The sequence below is a fragment of the Canis lupus genome, chromosome 21 (genome assembly GCF_003254725.2).
Source record: "Canis lupus dingo isolate Sandy chromosome 21, ASM325472v2, whole genome shotgun sequence".
NCBI classification, from domain to species: domain Eukaryota; kingdom Metazoa; phylum Chordata; class Mammalia; order Carnivora; family Canidae; genus Canis; species Canis lupus.
The window spans coordinates 27,675,760-27,692,881 of record NC_064263.1 but is presented as its reverse complement, the minus strand read 5'-3'; the positions used below and the strand labels follow the sequence as shown (position 1 = coordinate 27,692,881).

The window sequence follows — 17,122 nt, the reverse complement described above, 5'->3', positions numbered from 1 at the left end:
AATTCGAGCAGAACTCAACGAAATCGAGACCAGAAGAACTGTGGAACAGATCAATAGAACCAGGAGTTGGTTCTTTGAAAGAATTAATAAGATAGATAAACCATTAGCCAGCCTTATTAAAAAGAAGAGAGAGAAGACTCAAATTAATAAAATCATGAATGAGAAAGGAGAGATCACTACCAACACCAAGGAAATACAAACGATTTTAAAAACATATTATGAACAGCTATACACCAACAAATTGGGCAATCTAGAAGAAATGGATGCATTCCTGGAAAGCCACAAATACCAAAACTGGAACAGGAAGAAATAGAAAACCTGAACAGGCCAATAACCAGGGAAGAAATGGAAGCAGTCAACACAAACCTCCCAAGACACAAAAGTCCAGGGCCAGATGGCTTCCCAGGGGAATTCTATCAAAAGTTTAAAGAAGAAACCATACCTATTCTACTAAAGCTGTTTGGAAAGATAGAAAGAGATGGAGTACTTCCAAATTCGTTCTATGAGGCCAGCATCACCTTAATTCCAAAACCAGACAAAGACCCCACCAAAAAGGAGAATTACAGACCAATATCCCTGATGAACAGGGTTGCAAAAATTCTCAACAAGATACTAGCCAATAGGATCCAACAGTAAATTAAGAAAATTATCCACCATGACCAAGTAGGATTTATCCCCAGGACACAAGGCTGGTTCAACACTCATAAAACATTCAATGTGATTCATCATATCAGCAAGAGAAAAACCAAAAACCATATGATCCTCTCATTAGATGTAGAGAAAGCATTTGACAAAATACAGCATGCATTCCTGACCAAAACTCTTCAGAGTGTAGGGATAGAGGGAACTTTCCTGAACATTTTAAAAGCCATGTACGAAAAGCCTACAGCAAATATCCTTCTCAATGGGGAAGCACTGGGAGCCTTTCTCCTAAGATCAGGAACAAGACAGGGATGTCCACTCTCACCACTGCTATTCAACATAGTACTGGAAGTCCTAGCCTCAGCAATCAGACAACAAAAAGACATTAAAGGCATTCAAATTGGCAAAGAAGAAGTCAAACTCTCCCTCTTTGCTGATGACATGATACTCTACATAGAAAACCCAAAAGCCTCCACCCCAAGATTGCTAGAATTCATACAGCAATTTGGTAGCGTGGCAGGATACAAAATCAATGCCCAGAAATCAGTGTCATTTCTATGCAGTAACAATGAGACTGAAGAAAGAGAAATTAAGGAGTCAATCCCATTTACAATTGCACCCAAAGCATAAGATACCTAGGAATAAACCTAACCAAAGAGGTAAAGGATCTATACCCTAAAAACTATAGAATACTTTTGAAAGAAATTGAGGAAGACACAAAGAGATGGAAAAATATTCCATGCTCATGGATTGGCAGAATTAATATTGTGAAAAATTCAATGTTACCCGGGGCAATTTACACGTTTAATGCAATCCCTATCAAAATTCCATGGACTTTCTTCAGAGAGTTATAACAAATTATTTTAAGATTTGTGTGGAATCAGAAAAGACCCCGAATAGCCAGGGGAATTTTAAATAAGAAAACCATATCTGGGGGCATCACAATGCCAGATTTCAGGTTGTACTACAAAGCTGTGGTCATCAAGACAGTGTGGTACTGGCACAAAAACAGACACATAGATCAATGGAACAGAATAGAGAACCCAGAAGTGGACCCTCAACTTTATGGTCAACTAATATTATAAAGGAGAAAATACTATCCATTGGAAGAAAGACAGTCTCCTCAATAAATGGTGCTGGGGAAATTGGACATCTACATGCAGAAGCATGAAACTAGACCACTCTCTTTCACCATACACAAAGATAAACTCAAAATGGATGAAAGATCTAAATGTGAGACAAGATTCCATCAAAATCCTAGAGGAGAACACAGGCAACACCCTTTTTGAACTCGGCCACAGTAGCTTCTTGCAAGATACATCCTCGAAGGCAAAAGAAACAAAAGCAAACATGAACTATTGGGACTTCATCAAATAAGAAGCTTTTGCACAGCAAAGGATACAGTCAACAAAACTAAAAGACAACCTACAGAATGGGAGAAGATATTTGCAAATGATGTATCAGATAAAGGGCTAGTTTCCAAGATCTATAAAGAACTTATTAAACTCAACACCAAAGAAACAAACAATCCAATCATGAAATGGGCAAAAAACATCTCACAGAGGAAGACACAGACATGGCTAACATGCACATGAGAAAATGCTCTGCATCACTTGCATCAGGGAAATACAAATTAAGACCACAATGAGATACCACCTCTCACCAGTGAGAATGGGGAAAATTAACAAGGCAGGAAACCACAAATGTTGGAGAGGATGCGGAGAAAAGGGAACACTCTTGCACTGTTGGTGGGAATGTGAACTGGTGCAGCCACTCTGGAAAACGGTGTGGAGGTTCCTCAAAGAGTTAAAAATAGACCTGCCCTACGACCCAGCAATTGCACTGTTGAGGATTTACCCCAAAGATACAGATGCAATGAAAACACCAGGACACCTGCACCCTGATGTTTATAGCAGCAATGGCCACAATAGCCAAACTGTGGAAGGAGCCTCGGTGTCCATCGAAAGATGAATGGATAAAGAAGTTGTGGTCTATGTATACAATGGAATATTACTCAGCCATTAGAAACGACAAATACCCACCATTTGCTTCGACATGGATGGAACTGGAGGGTATTATGCTGAGTGAAGTAAGTCAATGGGAGAAAGACAAACATTGTATGTTCTAATTCAGTTGGGGAATATAAATAATAGTGAAAGGGAATATAAGGGAAGGGATAAGAAATGTGTCAGAAATACCAGAAAGGGAGACAGAACATAAAGACTCCTAACTCTGGGAAATGAACTAGGGGTGGTGGAAGGGGAGGTGGGTGGGGGATGAGGGTGAATGCGTGACGGGCACTGAGGGGGCACTTAAGGGGATGAGCACTGGGTGTTATTCTGTATGTTGGTAAATTGAACAACAATAAAAAATAAATTTATTATTAAAAAAATAACAAAATAAAAATTCCCCTGTCCTATAGGACTATGAGATATATTTGGAGATACAAGATTCACATACATAAAATGATTTAAATTAAATGCAAAAAATAGATATGCAAATATCACTTATTTATATTTTCAATTGTTTGCAATAAACTCCATATACTACCTCTTTTAAATGTATATTGGGTTAGTTATCTTCATCCAAATCTGTATAACATTTTCTATTTACTACTGCTCTGATCCTAAGAAACAGTATTTTTTTATTATCCTGAAGGAATGTGCAATGACTTAAGAAGCAAAATTTCACTTTTGTATTTGTCAGTACCTAGCAAAGTAATTGGAACTTTATGTGTTTATTAAAGTTTTCATTATTATGATCATATTTTCTATTTGACAAGGCCCTACTACGGGATTTAGATGACTTTTTTGTCCTGGATTGTTCTCGTACAAAAATATACATGTTAGAAAAATGCACACATTTTCCAACAAAAGAGGGAGGTATTTTTAGCCTTAGAAATAACTAATAAGAGCTGTATGGTACATCATTAAAACGCGAGTGTAGATGTTTTTTATGTCTATCAGTGGTCTTATTTGGAAGTGTACTTTTACCATTTAAGACAGTAAAATGGTTCTAAGTGTTTATGAAGGATGTGCATGCTTGTTCTAGAGGTTCTAGGAAGAGCATGCTGCTCCCAGATATCTCGAGAACACTGAGCCTTACAGGGACTAAATTCACACTTAATGAAACAGATACAGATGAATTACTATTCTGTTAATATACAGAAAAACAAATTCACATACATACACGCAAATACATGTAAGCATTTACATACAGGGCTATTTGCATGTATGGTTGTAAAACAAAACAAGTGTAATATGATTAGGTTACATGTGAATATGTGCATTTTATAACTGTGCTTTCCTGGGGAAAAAAAAACATCGAAACTGCTGTACTTTTCCATTTCTATTATATTTTATTCACAACCTATTTTGTTTGATTTTATTTAAATTCAAGTTAGTCAACATATTGTGTAGTATTAATTTGGGGCTAGAATTTAGTGATTCATCAGCTGTATATAATACTCATGCTCATTACATCTTCCACTCTCCTTAATGCCCATCACCTAGTTACTCTATCCTCCCATCCACTGTTCCCTCCAGCAACCCTTAGTTTGTTCTGTATAGTTAAGAAACTCTTATGATTTGTCTCCCTCTCTGTTTTTATCACATTTTACTTTCCTTCACTTCCTCAATGTTCATCAGTTTTATTTCTTAAATTCCACATATGAGTGAAATCATATGATATCTGTCTTTCACTAACTGACTTATTTCACTTAGCATAATAGACTCAAGTTCTACCCATGTCATTATAAATGGCAAAATTTCATTCTTTTTGATGGCTGAGTAATATTCACACACACACACATATACATATATATACACATATATATGTATATATACATATATATACAGCATATATATGTGTGTATGTGTATATATATAAATATACCACATCTAACAGCACATGAAAAAATGCTCAACATTACTCAGCATCAGGGAAATACAAATCAAAACCCCAATAAGATACCACCTCACACCAGTCAATGACTAAAATCAGCAATTCAGGAGACAAAACATGCAGGTGAGGATGTGGAAAAAGAGGGAACATCTTACATGTTAGCAAGAATGAAAACTGGTATGGTCACTGTGGAAAGTAGCATGGAGGTTCCTCAAAAGGTTAAAAATAGGGTAGCCCAGGTGGCTCAGTGGTTTAGTGCCACCTTCAGTGCAGGGCCTGATCCTGGAGACCCAGGATCGAGTCCCACATCAGGCTCCCTGAATGGAGCCTGCTTCTCCCTCTGCCTGTGTCTCTGTCTCTGTCTCTCTGTGTGTTTCTCATGAATGAATAAATAAAATCTTTTAAAAAAGGTTAAAAACCCTATGACCCAGAGATTGCACTATTTGGTATTTATCCAAAAAATACAAAAATAGTGATTCGAAGGGGCACATGCAAGTCAATGTTTATAGCAGCAATATCCACAGTAGCCAAACTATGGAAGGAGCCCAGATGTCCACTGATGGATAAAGAAGATGTGGTATACATCTGCAATCTATTTTAAATAAACTTTAAATATATAACAAATATTCTTGATTTTAATCAGCTTTGAAGATATGAGTGTTTGAGAGTAAAGCCAAAGAATCAATTAAAGTGTGTCTGGAGATCCCCACTTATGAGGGGTCAGTTATTCTACAAATTAATTAACTGGTACAGAAAAGAAAATAAGAGCAATATAAATACATTTGGAAATGATTTAAAATATGGAGTAATCTGGGTATCACAATCTTGGATTTCAAGATGTTCTACAAAGCTATAGTAATCAAAACTGTATGGTACTGGCACAAAAACGGACATACAGATTAGTGGAATGGAAAAAGAAATAAACTCATGCTTATCAGTTAATACCATAAAGCAGGCAAGAATATACAATGAAAAAAAGAAAATCTCTCCCACAAATGGATGCTGGGAAAACTGAGGAGTGACATGCAAAAGAATAAAATTGGGTCACTTTCTTACATCAGACACAAAAATGAACTCAAAGTGCATTAAAGATCTAAATGTAAGATGTGAAACAAAAAAACTCCTAGAAGAAAACATGGGCCATAATTTCTTTGACATCAGTGGTAGAAACATTTTTCTTCATATGCCTTCTTGCAAGGGAAACAAAAACAAAATTAAACTATTAGAACTTGTTCCAAAACAAAAAGCTTTTTGCACAGTAAAAGAAAATATCAATAAAACAAAATGGAAAATGTACTGAATGAGAGAAGATATTTGTAAATGATATATATTATAAGGGTTGAATAGACAAATTCTATAAAGAACTTATACAGGGAAACCTGGGTAGCTCGGTGATTTAGTGTCTGCCTTTGGCCCAGGGAGTGATCCTGGGGTCCTGGGATCCAGTCCCGCATTGGACTCCCTGCTGGAGTCTGCTTCTCCCTCTGCCTGTGTCTCTGCCTCTCTCTTTCTGTGTCTCTCATGAATAAATAAATACAATCTTAAAAAAAAGAACCTATACAACACAACACCTAGAAAACAAATAAGACAATTAAAATGGCCAAGGACCTGAAGAGATATTTTTCCAAAGGTGTACAAATGACCAGCAGATATGCAAAAAGATGCTCAACATTACTAATCATCAGGGAAATACAAATCAAAACCACCACCAGATGTCATCTTACATCCACCAGAATAGCTAAAATCAAAAAGACAAGTAATGACAAGTTTTGATGAGGATGTGGAGAAAAGGAACCTTCGTGCACTATTAGTGGGAATGCAAATTGATGCAGTCACTGTGGAAACCAGTACAGAGGTTCTCCAAAAATTAAAAATAAACTACCATATGACCCAGTAATTCCACTGCTGGGTATTTACCCAAAGTAAACAAAAGCACCAATAAGAGATGAGTTTAATATCAATGACAAATTTAGTCATGGCAAATCCCTCTGCCCCTACCTCAAACATTATGACTGCAATATGTAAAGTAAGGAGTTCTCTTTCTCAGAAAATTGCTGGAATTGACTGGAATAAACAAACAAAAAGGAATAAATGAAAATAAACCAAACAAACCTACTTGTCTACTAGAATTGCCAAAGACGGCAGAATGACATCAGTGGAAAATAATTATGTCAGGACCATTACTTAAGAAAAAAGATTAATAGATACATAAAAAATCAATTCACATAATGAGCTGTAGGGAATGTACTGGTAGTTCGCAGAAAATACAAGCATCATTATACGAGTGATTACAAACCAATGTGCTTAGTAATAATTGTGAATCATTATGGAAAAATAAAGTCATCTTTGGAGTGTTGTACTTAAGAATAGAGACAAGCATCCAGGTGTAAGTTATTGTAACTGATTGCACATATACATGACCCATGAAATCCCTCTTCCTGAATATAATGGAAGTTATACCTTTGTTTTCAACTCTTCTTTCCTAATAAATGAATTTACCCATATGTTTCCATTGAGGGATCGCTTAACCTGCTGTCCATCTATTTGATACGCATATTTTTATTAATATTTGGTACACAGGGCCAAAAGGAATTTCAATTAATCTGTAATATAATGCTTCAAATCTATATGATCGAATGTTAATAATTATCATATATATGTATAATTCACCCAATTGTGTCATAACATTCTATATTTGAAATATTTAAATATTCTCTATATGCAAATAAAACTTTCAAAATGATATAAATGACACATACAAAAATAAAATAATGCCAGGTTGCACAGTAAAAATTCATATGAATAGATGTTACATTTATCAAAATCTGTCCTTTTACTCCATAGCAAGCATACCCAAATAGGAAAGAACTAAAGATAACAAAGTTAAAAATAGTATAGGATTTAAGATGCCATGTTTTACAATGCAATTCATTCATTCATTCTTCGTTCAACAAACATTTCTAACCTACCACATGCCATTCAATGTGCTAGAGACTGGACATACCAAAATAATAATAACAGATATGATAACTGGCCTGTTGTAGCTTATTGATATTGTCATAGCACAAGTGGAATCAGTCTCCAAAGTTGGGCAATAAGCCAACAAATACATAACAAACACTACTATCACAATTGTGACATACACACATACACACACAATAATAATAAAAAGCCCAGATATATCCTGCCATCTCTTTTATGAGAAGGAATTGGAAAGCACAGAGATAAAGCAAGACTTGAAGGTAGAGAATTTCTGACAACATAGCTAAGGGAACTTATTTCCAAGGAGGATGAACATAATAGGACACGTGTCAAACAAAGTAACTACCATAAAGTTAAAGAGAGATTATTACAGAGGGTTACGGTAATATTTGTTATACTTTCTCTTTTTGATCAACTCAATATTAGCTCCCACTCAAGACCATGTATTAATGGATATATATATATATATATATATATATATATATATATATATATATAAATGGATATATATATATATGTCTCAAGACCATTTCCTCTGGAATCCTTAATAAGTATTTTCTTTTCTTTGTTGCAAAGGTCAACGAATGTGAGGTTACATATTCCATATAATTCCCTAGAATTAACAGGCAGTTTAGAATGAAGAAAAAACTATAGAATTCTACCATCCATTCAATCCACAACTCTATAAATATTGATTGACCATCCTCATTGCATGAAATATGTTCAGTTATCAGGCATCCAACAGACCTGAGTTCCTACCTTACCTCTCCTGCACAACCACTCTATGATCTTGGAGACACAATCTGATCTCCTTGAGAAACATTTTCTTCATCAGTAAAATGAAGATAATAAGTGTACTTGTCACTATTCAAAAGATTTAAGACTCAAAATCACTATCCATTAATGTAGGAAAGTCCATAGGTGAAACAATTTAAATTCTCAATAAGTGTTGGCTATTACTATGCAAGATGTGAGCCTGAAGAGACTAAAGGAGCCAGATTTGGGGTTTATAAAATATTACATATAAAGGCTTAGTATGGAGATGGTCCCTAAGAAGAGGTCAGAATTGGAAAGGAGAAAATGAAGTCTATTGGAACAAATTAATTTTAATCAATCAAATCAGTTAAGGACTCCTGATGTCTAGGAGTAAGTACCTGGAAGGATGGATCCAGGCTTCAGGAGTTAAGCCTAAGCTAAAAAAGTGTATCATAGGGTGTTTGCCCTTCATCATCTCCTTAAATGCACAGATTCAACTCACAGCATTTCTGTTTTGACTCTGTTTTGACAGAGCAGAGGAGTAATATCTGAGCCAAATACCCAACAGAAGTGTCAGAGACTTAGCACAGGATTTACCATGTCTTTACCACCTCTGGTTATTAAGGAACTCTCTCCAAACAAAATGGTCCTTAATTCAAAGCCTAGATACTTATTTTATTTCTTTGGTATTAACCATCTCTGTGGATTTACTGCATCTGCACATGTTTATTTTTATTCTCAGAACAGATTCATCCTGGCTGCACTTCCCCCACCCCCAGGGTTCAATGCCCCCTTGGGATATTGAGACAAGCCTTTGTATATAAGGAGGCACCTTTGGTGACATACTTGTCATTCACTTCTGGGATCCTTCAAGTACTCTCAGAAGTACTCTCCAAAATGTCCACTCTATGGTGAGTGTCCACATAGCTCATCTATTTTGCTTTCATTCTCTTCCTTGGCAATCAACCACATACAACTTCATTGGGTGGGCAGAAGCCTTCAAAGGCCACATCTCTAGGAAAACTTTTCCTTTCAGAGACTTGCAAATGGATTATTTAACCTTTTAGGGACTCAGTCTTCAACAGAATTCAGATTCTCCTAAATTGTGATACTGATTACTTCATTATTATTAGTCTCAACACCACACAAGTGGTCACACATTCCAGGCCAGGAGAGCATGAGACTTCATCTCTGTGGTGACTGTCCTTACAAATATTTACATGATTTGAAAATAATGGGAATTTTTCAAAGGTTATTTAAATAACCAACAATTTTCATTTGGCAGGGGATAGAACTAAGGGTAGTTTGCAAAATCATACACCTGTGGGAATTTGAAGAGGTAGGAAGAAATTGAGTTCTGAGACTCCTTTGCCTTCCTTCATAGTGTCATTGTAGAAGTCATATATTCTACCCAACATCTTATCTAGGATATTAAAGCAAAAAATACTAAAGAATTCCATTAATATTTCACAGGGAAAATGAAATTATATTCAAACCTGAATGCAAAATATATTTCTAGTTTCTTTATAGGAAAAACATGGCCAAGGAAATGTTTTGCATTTATTATGTAAGTAGATTTTAGTCTAAATTGACATCCACTTCTCACTATATGATAGCCATGTAAATATTTTGTTCTGCTGAAAAAGAGCTAACAAAGAGCCAAAATTTCAACAACTGCATTTTTTTCTACCAGATTTCCAGATATCCATATTTATCAACTCAAGAATATCTGTTTCATTGTGTAGAGCCCTCTAAATGCATCATGTCTATTATTAATACATCAAATGTTGAAATCACCACCTTCTTCTTGGTTGGGATGCCAGGGCTGGAATATGCACACATTTGGATCTCTATCCCCATCTGCAGCATGTATCTTTTTGCTATTTTGGGAAACTGCACCATTCTTTTTGTCATCAAGACAGAGCCCTCCTTGCACGAACCCATGTACTACTTCCTTTCCATGTTGGCAATGTCTGACATGGGCTTGTCTCTCTCTTCTCTACCTACTGTGGGAAGGATCTTCTTATTCAATGCCCCTGAAATTTCTGCCAATGCCTGCTTTGCCCAGGAATTCTTCATCCATGGATTCACAGCAGTGGAATCCTCAGTGCTTCTGATCATGTCATTTGACCGCTTCCTAGCCATCCACAGCCCTCTGAGATACAGCTCCATTCTGACTCCTGTCAGAGTTGCCAAAATAGGAATAGTATTATCCCTTAAGAGTGTCCTTCTAGTACTGCCCTTCCCCTTCACTTTGAGAAGTTTGAAATATTGCAGTAAGAGCCAATTATCCCATTCCTACTGTCTTCACCAGGATGTCATGAAGTTGGCCTGCTCTGACAACCGAATTGATGTCATCTATGGCTTTTTTGGAGCACTTTGTCTTATGGTAGACTTTATGCTCATTGCTCTATCTTACATCCTGATCCTCAAGACTGTGCTGGGAATTGCATCCCTAAATGAGCAGCTCAAAGCCCTCAATACTTGTGCTTCACACATCTGTGCAGTGATCATCTTCTACCTGCCCATCATCAACCTTGCCATTGTCCATCGCTTTGTCAGACATGTCTCACCTCTCTTCAATGTTCTCATGGCAAATGTTCTTTTACTTGTGCCTCCAATGATGAATCCCATTGTGTACTGTGTGAAAACCAGGCAAATAAGAGTGAGAGTTTTAGCAAAATTATGCCAGAAGCAGATGTAATAGTCATATATTATAGAAAACATATTTGGGGAATGTCTTTGATAAGAGTTTAAAGGTGAGTTGAGAAAACCTAGTATTTGCCACAAATAAATAATACAATTTCTTGTTATTATCATAAGATTTAAACTGGATACTTAATAAGAACATCAAACAAGAAACAAGAAGTATATTTTCTGAGGTCTCCATCCCAGTAAAAAAAAAAAGAAAGAAAGAAAATAGATGCCTTATGATGTCATCTGTGATAAAAGCAATACATTCTAATCAAGATAGTGATATGGTAATTTACCTTCTACCAGAAGTGTATTTCTCATCATCATATTCAATCTATCTATACTAAATTATTTTATTCTAGATCCAAATTATATTATAATTCATCTCCTCATTTTATCTCCTATTTAATCCCCTGGTATGTCACCAATATTTCTTTAGTGAATCATTGCAATAACTCTGTGTTTCCAAATGTTTACTTTTGCTGCTTTCTCACTGATGTTCTATATAAATGAAAGTTCTCTTTTTAAAAGAAAAATTGAATGATGTACTGTTTCTTTTAAACATGTACTCTAACGTCTTTGGGATTAGAATTAATGTTATAAATACATACTAAAAATCTACACATGTCCTTGGCCCTCTCTATCTCTCCAACATTCGCAGATAAATGACAGCCACAGTGGCCTTCTGAACAATTCTTGAATTTACAAATAGTTCTGGTTTTTTTAAGTTTTCACATTTGATCTTTATTCTTAGATGTTCTTGTCCTCAATTTCATTTAAGTCTTTACTATTCACCTTTTAAAGTTTCAACATAATTTCGTAATTGATTACCTGAACTCTCAGTTCAAAGTATGACTTTCTTTAAAAAAAAACACTTTTTTATTGCTTATTTATTCTCAGGATACTTATTATTATGATTTTCAACTATATAAACTATGTAAATAAAGCTTAAGTTTTTTTTTTCATTTCTATTTTCTAAACCGAGTGTGCCATCAATGGGATAGAGACCATATCTATTTTATTTATGTCTCTGTGCCTAATATTTAGGATAATTCTGGCACAGAATAGATCTCCAATAAATAACTGTTCACAAGTGCATGTGGAAATGAGGCCATGTTTTATAAATGGAACTGTTTGTTGAAGAGTTCAAAAATACTCCATTTAGATAGGATATGACTTTCTTAAGTTGTTTATTTCAGAAGTAGGCATAACTACTCAAAGATTTTGAAAGTAGGAAAAAATAATATGGGATTAGTGAGGAATTTTTTGTCTTGGGTTTGATGGGTGACTAAGAGTCCCAAATCTCCTCCTAATGTGACCTAAAAACTTTGTGGATCTAGAATAAGTTTCTTACATTTTTTTTTTATCCCAATTCATTGACCCAGGTCCTCTCCACTAACCACATCAATTTTAATCTCCTGCACTTTTATCCTCAAGTAAATCATGAGATAACTTCCAGCTGTGACAAAGCTTAAAAATAATCAGCCGGTAAAGTGATAGTGTCTCACAATTAATGGAAAACTTTCAAAAAAAGTATTGCATTTGAAATGTTAATATATGCAACCTATACTTCTAAGCATTTTCAGGCATATTTCTATTTTGATTCTCACAATACCCAATTTTATAGATCATTCTTCCTGTTTTTTCAGTTGAAGAGATTGAGGCTCTGAGAGATTGTCTTACTGAATTCCACGCACACAGGACATCAAAAGCTGAAATTCATACCTTATCTTTTATACCCCAGGATAGTACTATTTGGCTACATTTTAGCTTTCATATTCAGCATTGCCTGTTTCCACAATTCTATCATTAGATCAGGTAACTAAGTGCTTCTGTGTCTGAGGTACATAACTTTCCATAACCTCACAGATGTAACCATGGGCATTAAAGTCTATAGCACAACAAAGCACGTGTTGACATACTTTATTAATTGTAAGAAATGGAAGCTCATAGCTTCCCAATGTGAAGATAGGCAGCACAAAGTGAAGCCTTTGACAATGTCTGTTAATAAGAGGAGGGATAATAAAATGGATTTGAAGCTATTAAATACTCATAGTTTATTATATAGTCATGTCATACTCAGCACTCTCAAAGAGAATCCGTTTCATGTTGTTTCTGACCTCCTTAATATAATAAGACAGAAGCAAGGTGAAGCTACAAAAATATCCAGTGACGGTGGGAGGACTTTATGGTCACCATGATTATTTCCATATGTTCCTGGAGGAAGGAAAGCCTAACTCTGGGCCTCCTAAAACAATGGCTGTCAACTAGGAACAACTTGTCCACCAGGAGATGTTTAGCAATATCTGGAAACATTTTTGGTTGTTGCAGCCTGGGAGATGAGGTGTGTTATCAGCATCTCCTGGGTAAAGATTAAGGATGCTACCAACCCATTCTACAGATGCACTCTACAATGCACGATTCAGTTGCCTACCAAAAATCACTATCCAGCCCAAATATCATAGTGTCAAAGATTAGAAACCCTTGTCTAAATGTAACTGTCAAACAAGAAATGGTTAACCCCATGGTTACCCAAGGCATTTGGGCATAATCTGCTGTCAGGGAAGTGCTTCAGAAAGGCACTCAGTGGAAAACTGAGAAAACTTCTGGAAAAAGTAAAAGAATTCACTTTTAAGATGCTAAAAATACTCTTCCTTTACAATAAGAGACTGCAAAGACATGGAATGCATATGAACCTTACCAGGGGACAATAGTTTAAAGATTTTTAAAAATTATGATGTTTTATTTTTTGTTGTTTTTGTTTTGTTTTTCTTTTGGATATTGGCCAATTATGAGAGATTTGGGGAAAACATTGCAAGAGATGGTACACTGTATAAATTTAAAAGAGCAAAAAAGAGCCTATTATTTCCTAGATGTATGATGACTGAGAATCAGGCAGAAAGGCTATGCCTCTGTGATATTGGAGTTACATGAGCATATTAGTGTAATTTTCAAAATAGATGACTACTTGCCTGTATAGCCTAAACATCTTAGTATTATTAGGACCCTATTTTTAGCATGTTTTCCACAAAGATGACCTTATAAATTAAGACCTCCAGTAACTTGGAAGCTTACTCCTTTCTAGACTTCAATTCTGATATGCAGAAGCAAGTGCCCAGTTGCATCGAATCACAGACATTTACTGATTGTAAATGGCATTCCAATTTCAGAGATCTTAAAATGTGAAGAATATCATCTTAGAATACATAAAATATAGTATTATTTAAATAAGTTGTTCCTGGCAATTTTGTCTAAGGACATTTCCAGAATTATGTGGGTTCTATAAATATTAAATTCATCAATGGCAGGAGACTCAGAAATAAATGGCTCAATTTCTTGTACATATTTAGTTTCTTTGCAGTGTTCTCTTTTTCTATCTTTTCCCCTCCCTTATAAACACTCTATTTGTCCACAACAATTCATCAACCAGTTGGGTTTTTTTCCCTGAAATTCTTCAATTTCAGTTGAGATGTTCTGTTTCCCTTTTGCCATTTCTAGCCATTTGAAAAGTTTTTCATCAAAGAAATAGTGCAGGATTCTCATTATAACTGCATCTTAGAGTACTCTGTAAAGGCACACATATTTAATTATGTGCCATTATCTTATTCAAAAGCTGTTCGTTAAATACCTACTTTGTTTCAGTCACTTTACTACATGCTTATGCAAAAATGATTGATGTGATGAGAAAATATTCTCTAATACATTTCAAGTACCAGGACCTGGGAAACAGGAGACAATACACTGCAGAGCACTACAGCACCTTTTCTCCATAAGGTCATTACCCTCAAGGGGAACCTGGGTGACTCAGTCCATTAAGTATCTGACTCTTGATATCAGCTTAGGTCATGGTCTCAGGGTTGTGAGATCAAGCCCCACATAGGGCTCTGTGCTGAGCATGGAATCTGCTTAAGATTCTCTCTCTCTTTTCTCTCTCTCCTTGTCTCCTGCACCCTCTACTTGTAACACAAGCACACTCTCTCAAAAAAAAAAAAAAAAGAAAGTCATTACTCTCAAGAGTAGGAGATGTATCTGACTTTCCTAACACAGAAACACAGAAACAGGAACAAAGAAATTAGACAAAATGAGAAGACAGAGAAATTTGTCCCAAATGAAAGAACAGAAAAAGGCTATGGCCAGAGAGCCAAGTGAAACAGATATAAATAACATGCCTAATAGAGATTTAAAGTAATAATCATGAAGATACTCACCGGACTTGAGTAAAGAGTGGAAGACATGTGTGAGACTCTTAACACAGAAATAATTACATAGCAGAGAAAAAAGGTTCTATAAACAAAATGAGAAACATACTTAAAGTAATGAACACAGATTGGAAGAAGTAGAGGAATGGATTAATGACTTAAGAAACAGAATAATAGAAAGTAATCAAGCTGAGCAAAAGAGGAAAAAAAAGTTACACAAAATGACAATAGATGTAGGGGATTCAGTGACTCCATCAAACATAATGACATTCATATTATAAGGATCTCAGAAGAGAGAAAAAAGGTGGCAGAAAATTTTATTTGAAAAAAATAATAGCTAAAAACTTTCTTAATCTGGGAGCCTGGGTGGCTCAGTGGTTGAACGTCTGTCTTTGGCTCAGGTCATGAACCTGGGATCCTGGGATCAAGTCCTGCATCAGGCTTCTACAGTGAGCCTGCTTCTCCCTCTACCTATGTCTCCATCTCTCTCTCTCTCTCTTTCCCATAAATAAATAAATAAAATACCTTTATGTATATTTTTATTGGAGTTTGATTTGCCAACATATAGTATAACACCCAGTGCTCATCCCATCCAATGCTCCCCCTCATGCCCATCACCCAGTGACCCCATCCCCCACCCACCTCTCCTTCCACTACCCCTTGTTCATTTCCCAGAGTTAGGAGTCTCTCATGTTTTGTCACCCTCTCTAATTTTTCCCACTCATTTTCTCTCCTTTTCCCTATAATCCCTTTCACTATTTTTTATATTCCCTGTATGAGTGAAACCATATAAGGATTGTCCTACTCCGATTGACTTACTTCACTCAGCATAATACTCTCCAGTTCCATCCACATCGAAGCAAATGGTGGGTATTTGTCATTTCTAATGGCTGAGTCATATTCCATTGTATACGTAAACCAAATCTTCTTTATCCATTCATCTTTCTATGGACACTGAGGCTCCTTCCACAGTTGGGCTACTGTGGACATTGCTGCTATAACATCAGGGTGCAGGTGTCTCAGTCTTTCACTGCATCTGTATCTTTGGGGCAAATCCCCAGCAGTGCAATCACTGAGTCGTAGGGCAGGTCTATTTTTAACTCTTTGAGGAACCTCCACACAGTTTTCCAGAATGGCTGTACCAGTTCACAATCCCACCAACAGTGCAAGAGGGTTCCCCTTTCTCCACATTCTCTCCAACATTTGTTGTTTCCTGTCTGGTTAATTTTCCCCATTCTCACTGGTGTGAGGTGGTATCTCATTGTGGCTTTGATTTGCTTTTTCCTGACATCTAGTGATATGGAGCATTTTCTCATGTGTTTGTTGGCCAGGTGTATGTCTTCTTTGGTGAAATTTCTGTTCATGTCTTTTGCCCATTTCATGATTGGATTGTTTGTTTCTTTGCTGTTGAGTTTAGTAAGTTCTTTATAGATCTTCAATAGTAGCCCTTTATCTGATAGGTCATTTGCAAATATCTTCTCCAATTCTGTAGGCTATCTATTAGATTTGTTGACTGTTTATTTTGCTGTGCAGAAGTTTTTTTATCTTGATTAAGTCTTTACATTTTTTTAAAAAACTTCCTTAATCTTAGAGAGGAAATGGATATCCAGATCCAGGAGGAACAGAGAACCCCCAACAAATTCAACAAAAGCAGACCCAGGGATGCCTGGGTGGCTCAGAGGTTGAGCACCTGACTTCATCCCAAGGTGTGATCCTGGAGTCCTAGAATCAAGTCCCACATTGGGCTTCCGGCATGGAGACTGCTTCTCTCTCTGCCTATGTCTCTGCATCTCTCTCTCTCTTTAAATATGCCAAGACATATTTAAAATTATAATTAAAATGGCAAACTATAGTGATAAGGAAAAAAAAATAAGGCAGCAAGACAAAAAAAGACAGTTACATCCAAGAGAAACATCATAAGGCTATCAGTGGATCTCTCAACAGAA

At 36.0% G+C, this 17,122-nt stretch overlaps 1 protein-coding gene across 1 annotated transcript; it reads left to right on the top strand.

The window, feature by feature from the left end:
- The first annotated feature begins 10,045 nt into the window (after positions 1-10,045).
- Positions 10,046-10,987, top strand: LOC112667851 (olfactory receptor 51A4). The gene has a single exon (XM_025459908.3). The coding sequence runs from the start codon at positions 10,046-10,048 to the stop codon at positions 10,985-10,987; it is 942 nt and encodes a 313-aa protein (XP_025315693.3).
- Positions 10,988-17,122: the final 6,135 nt, after the last annotated feature.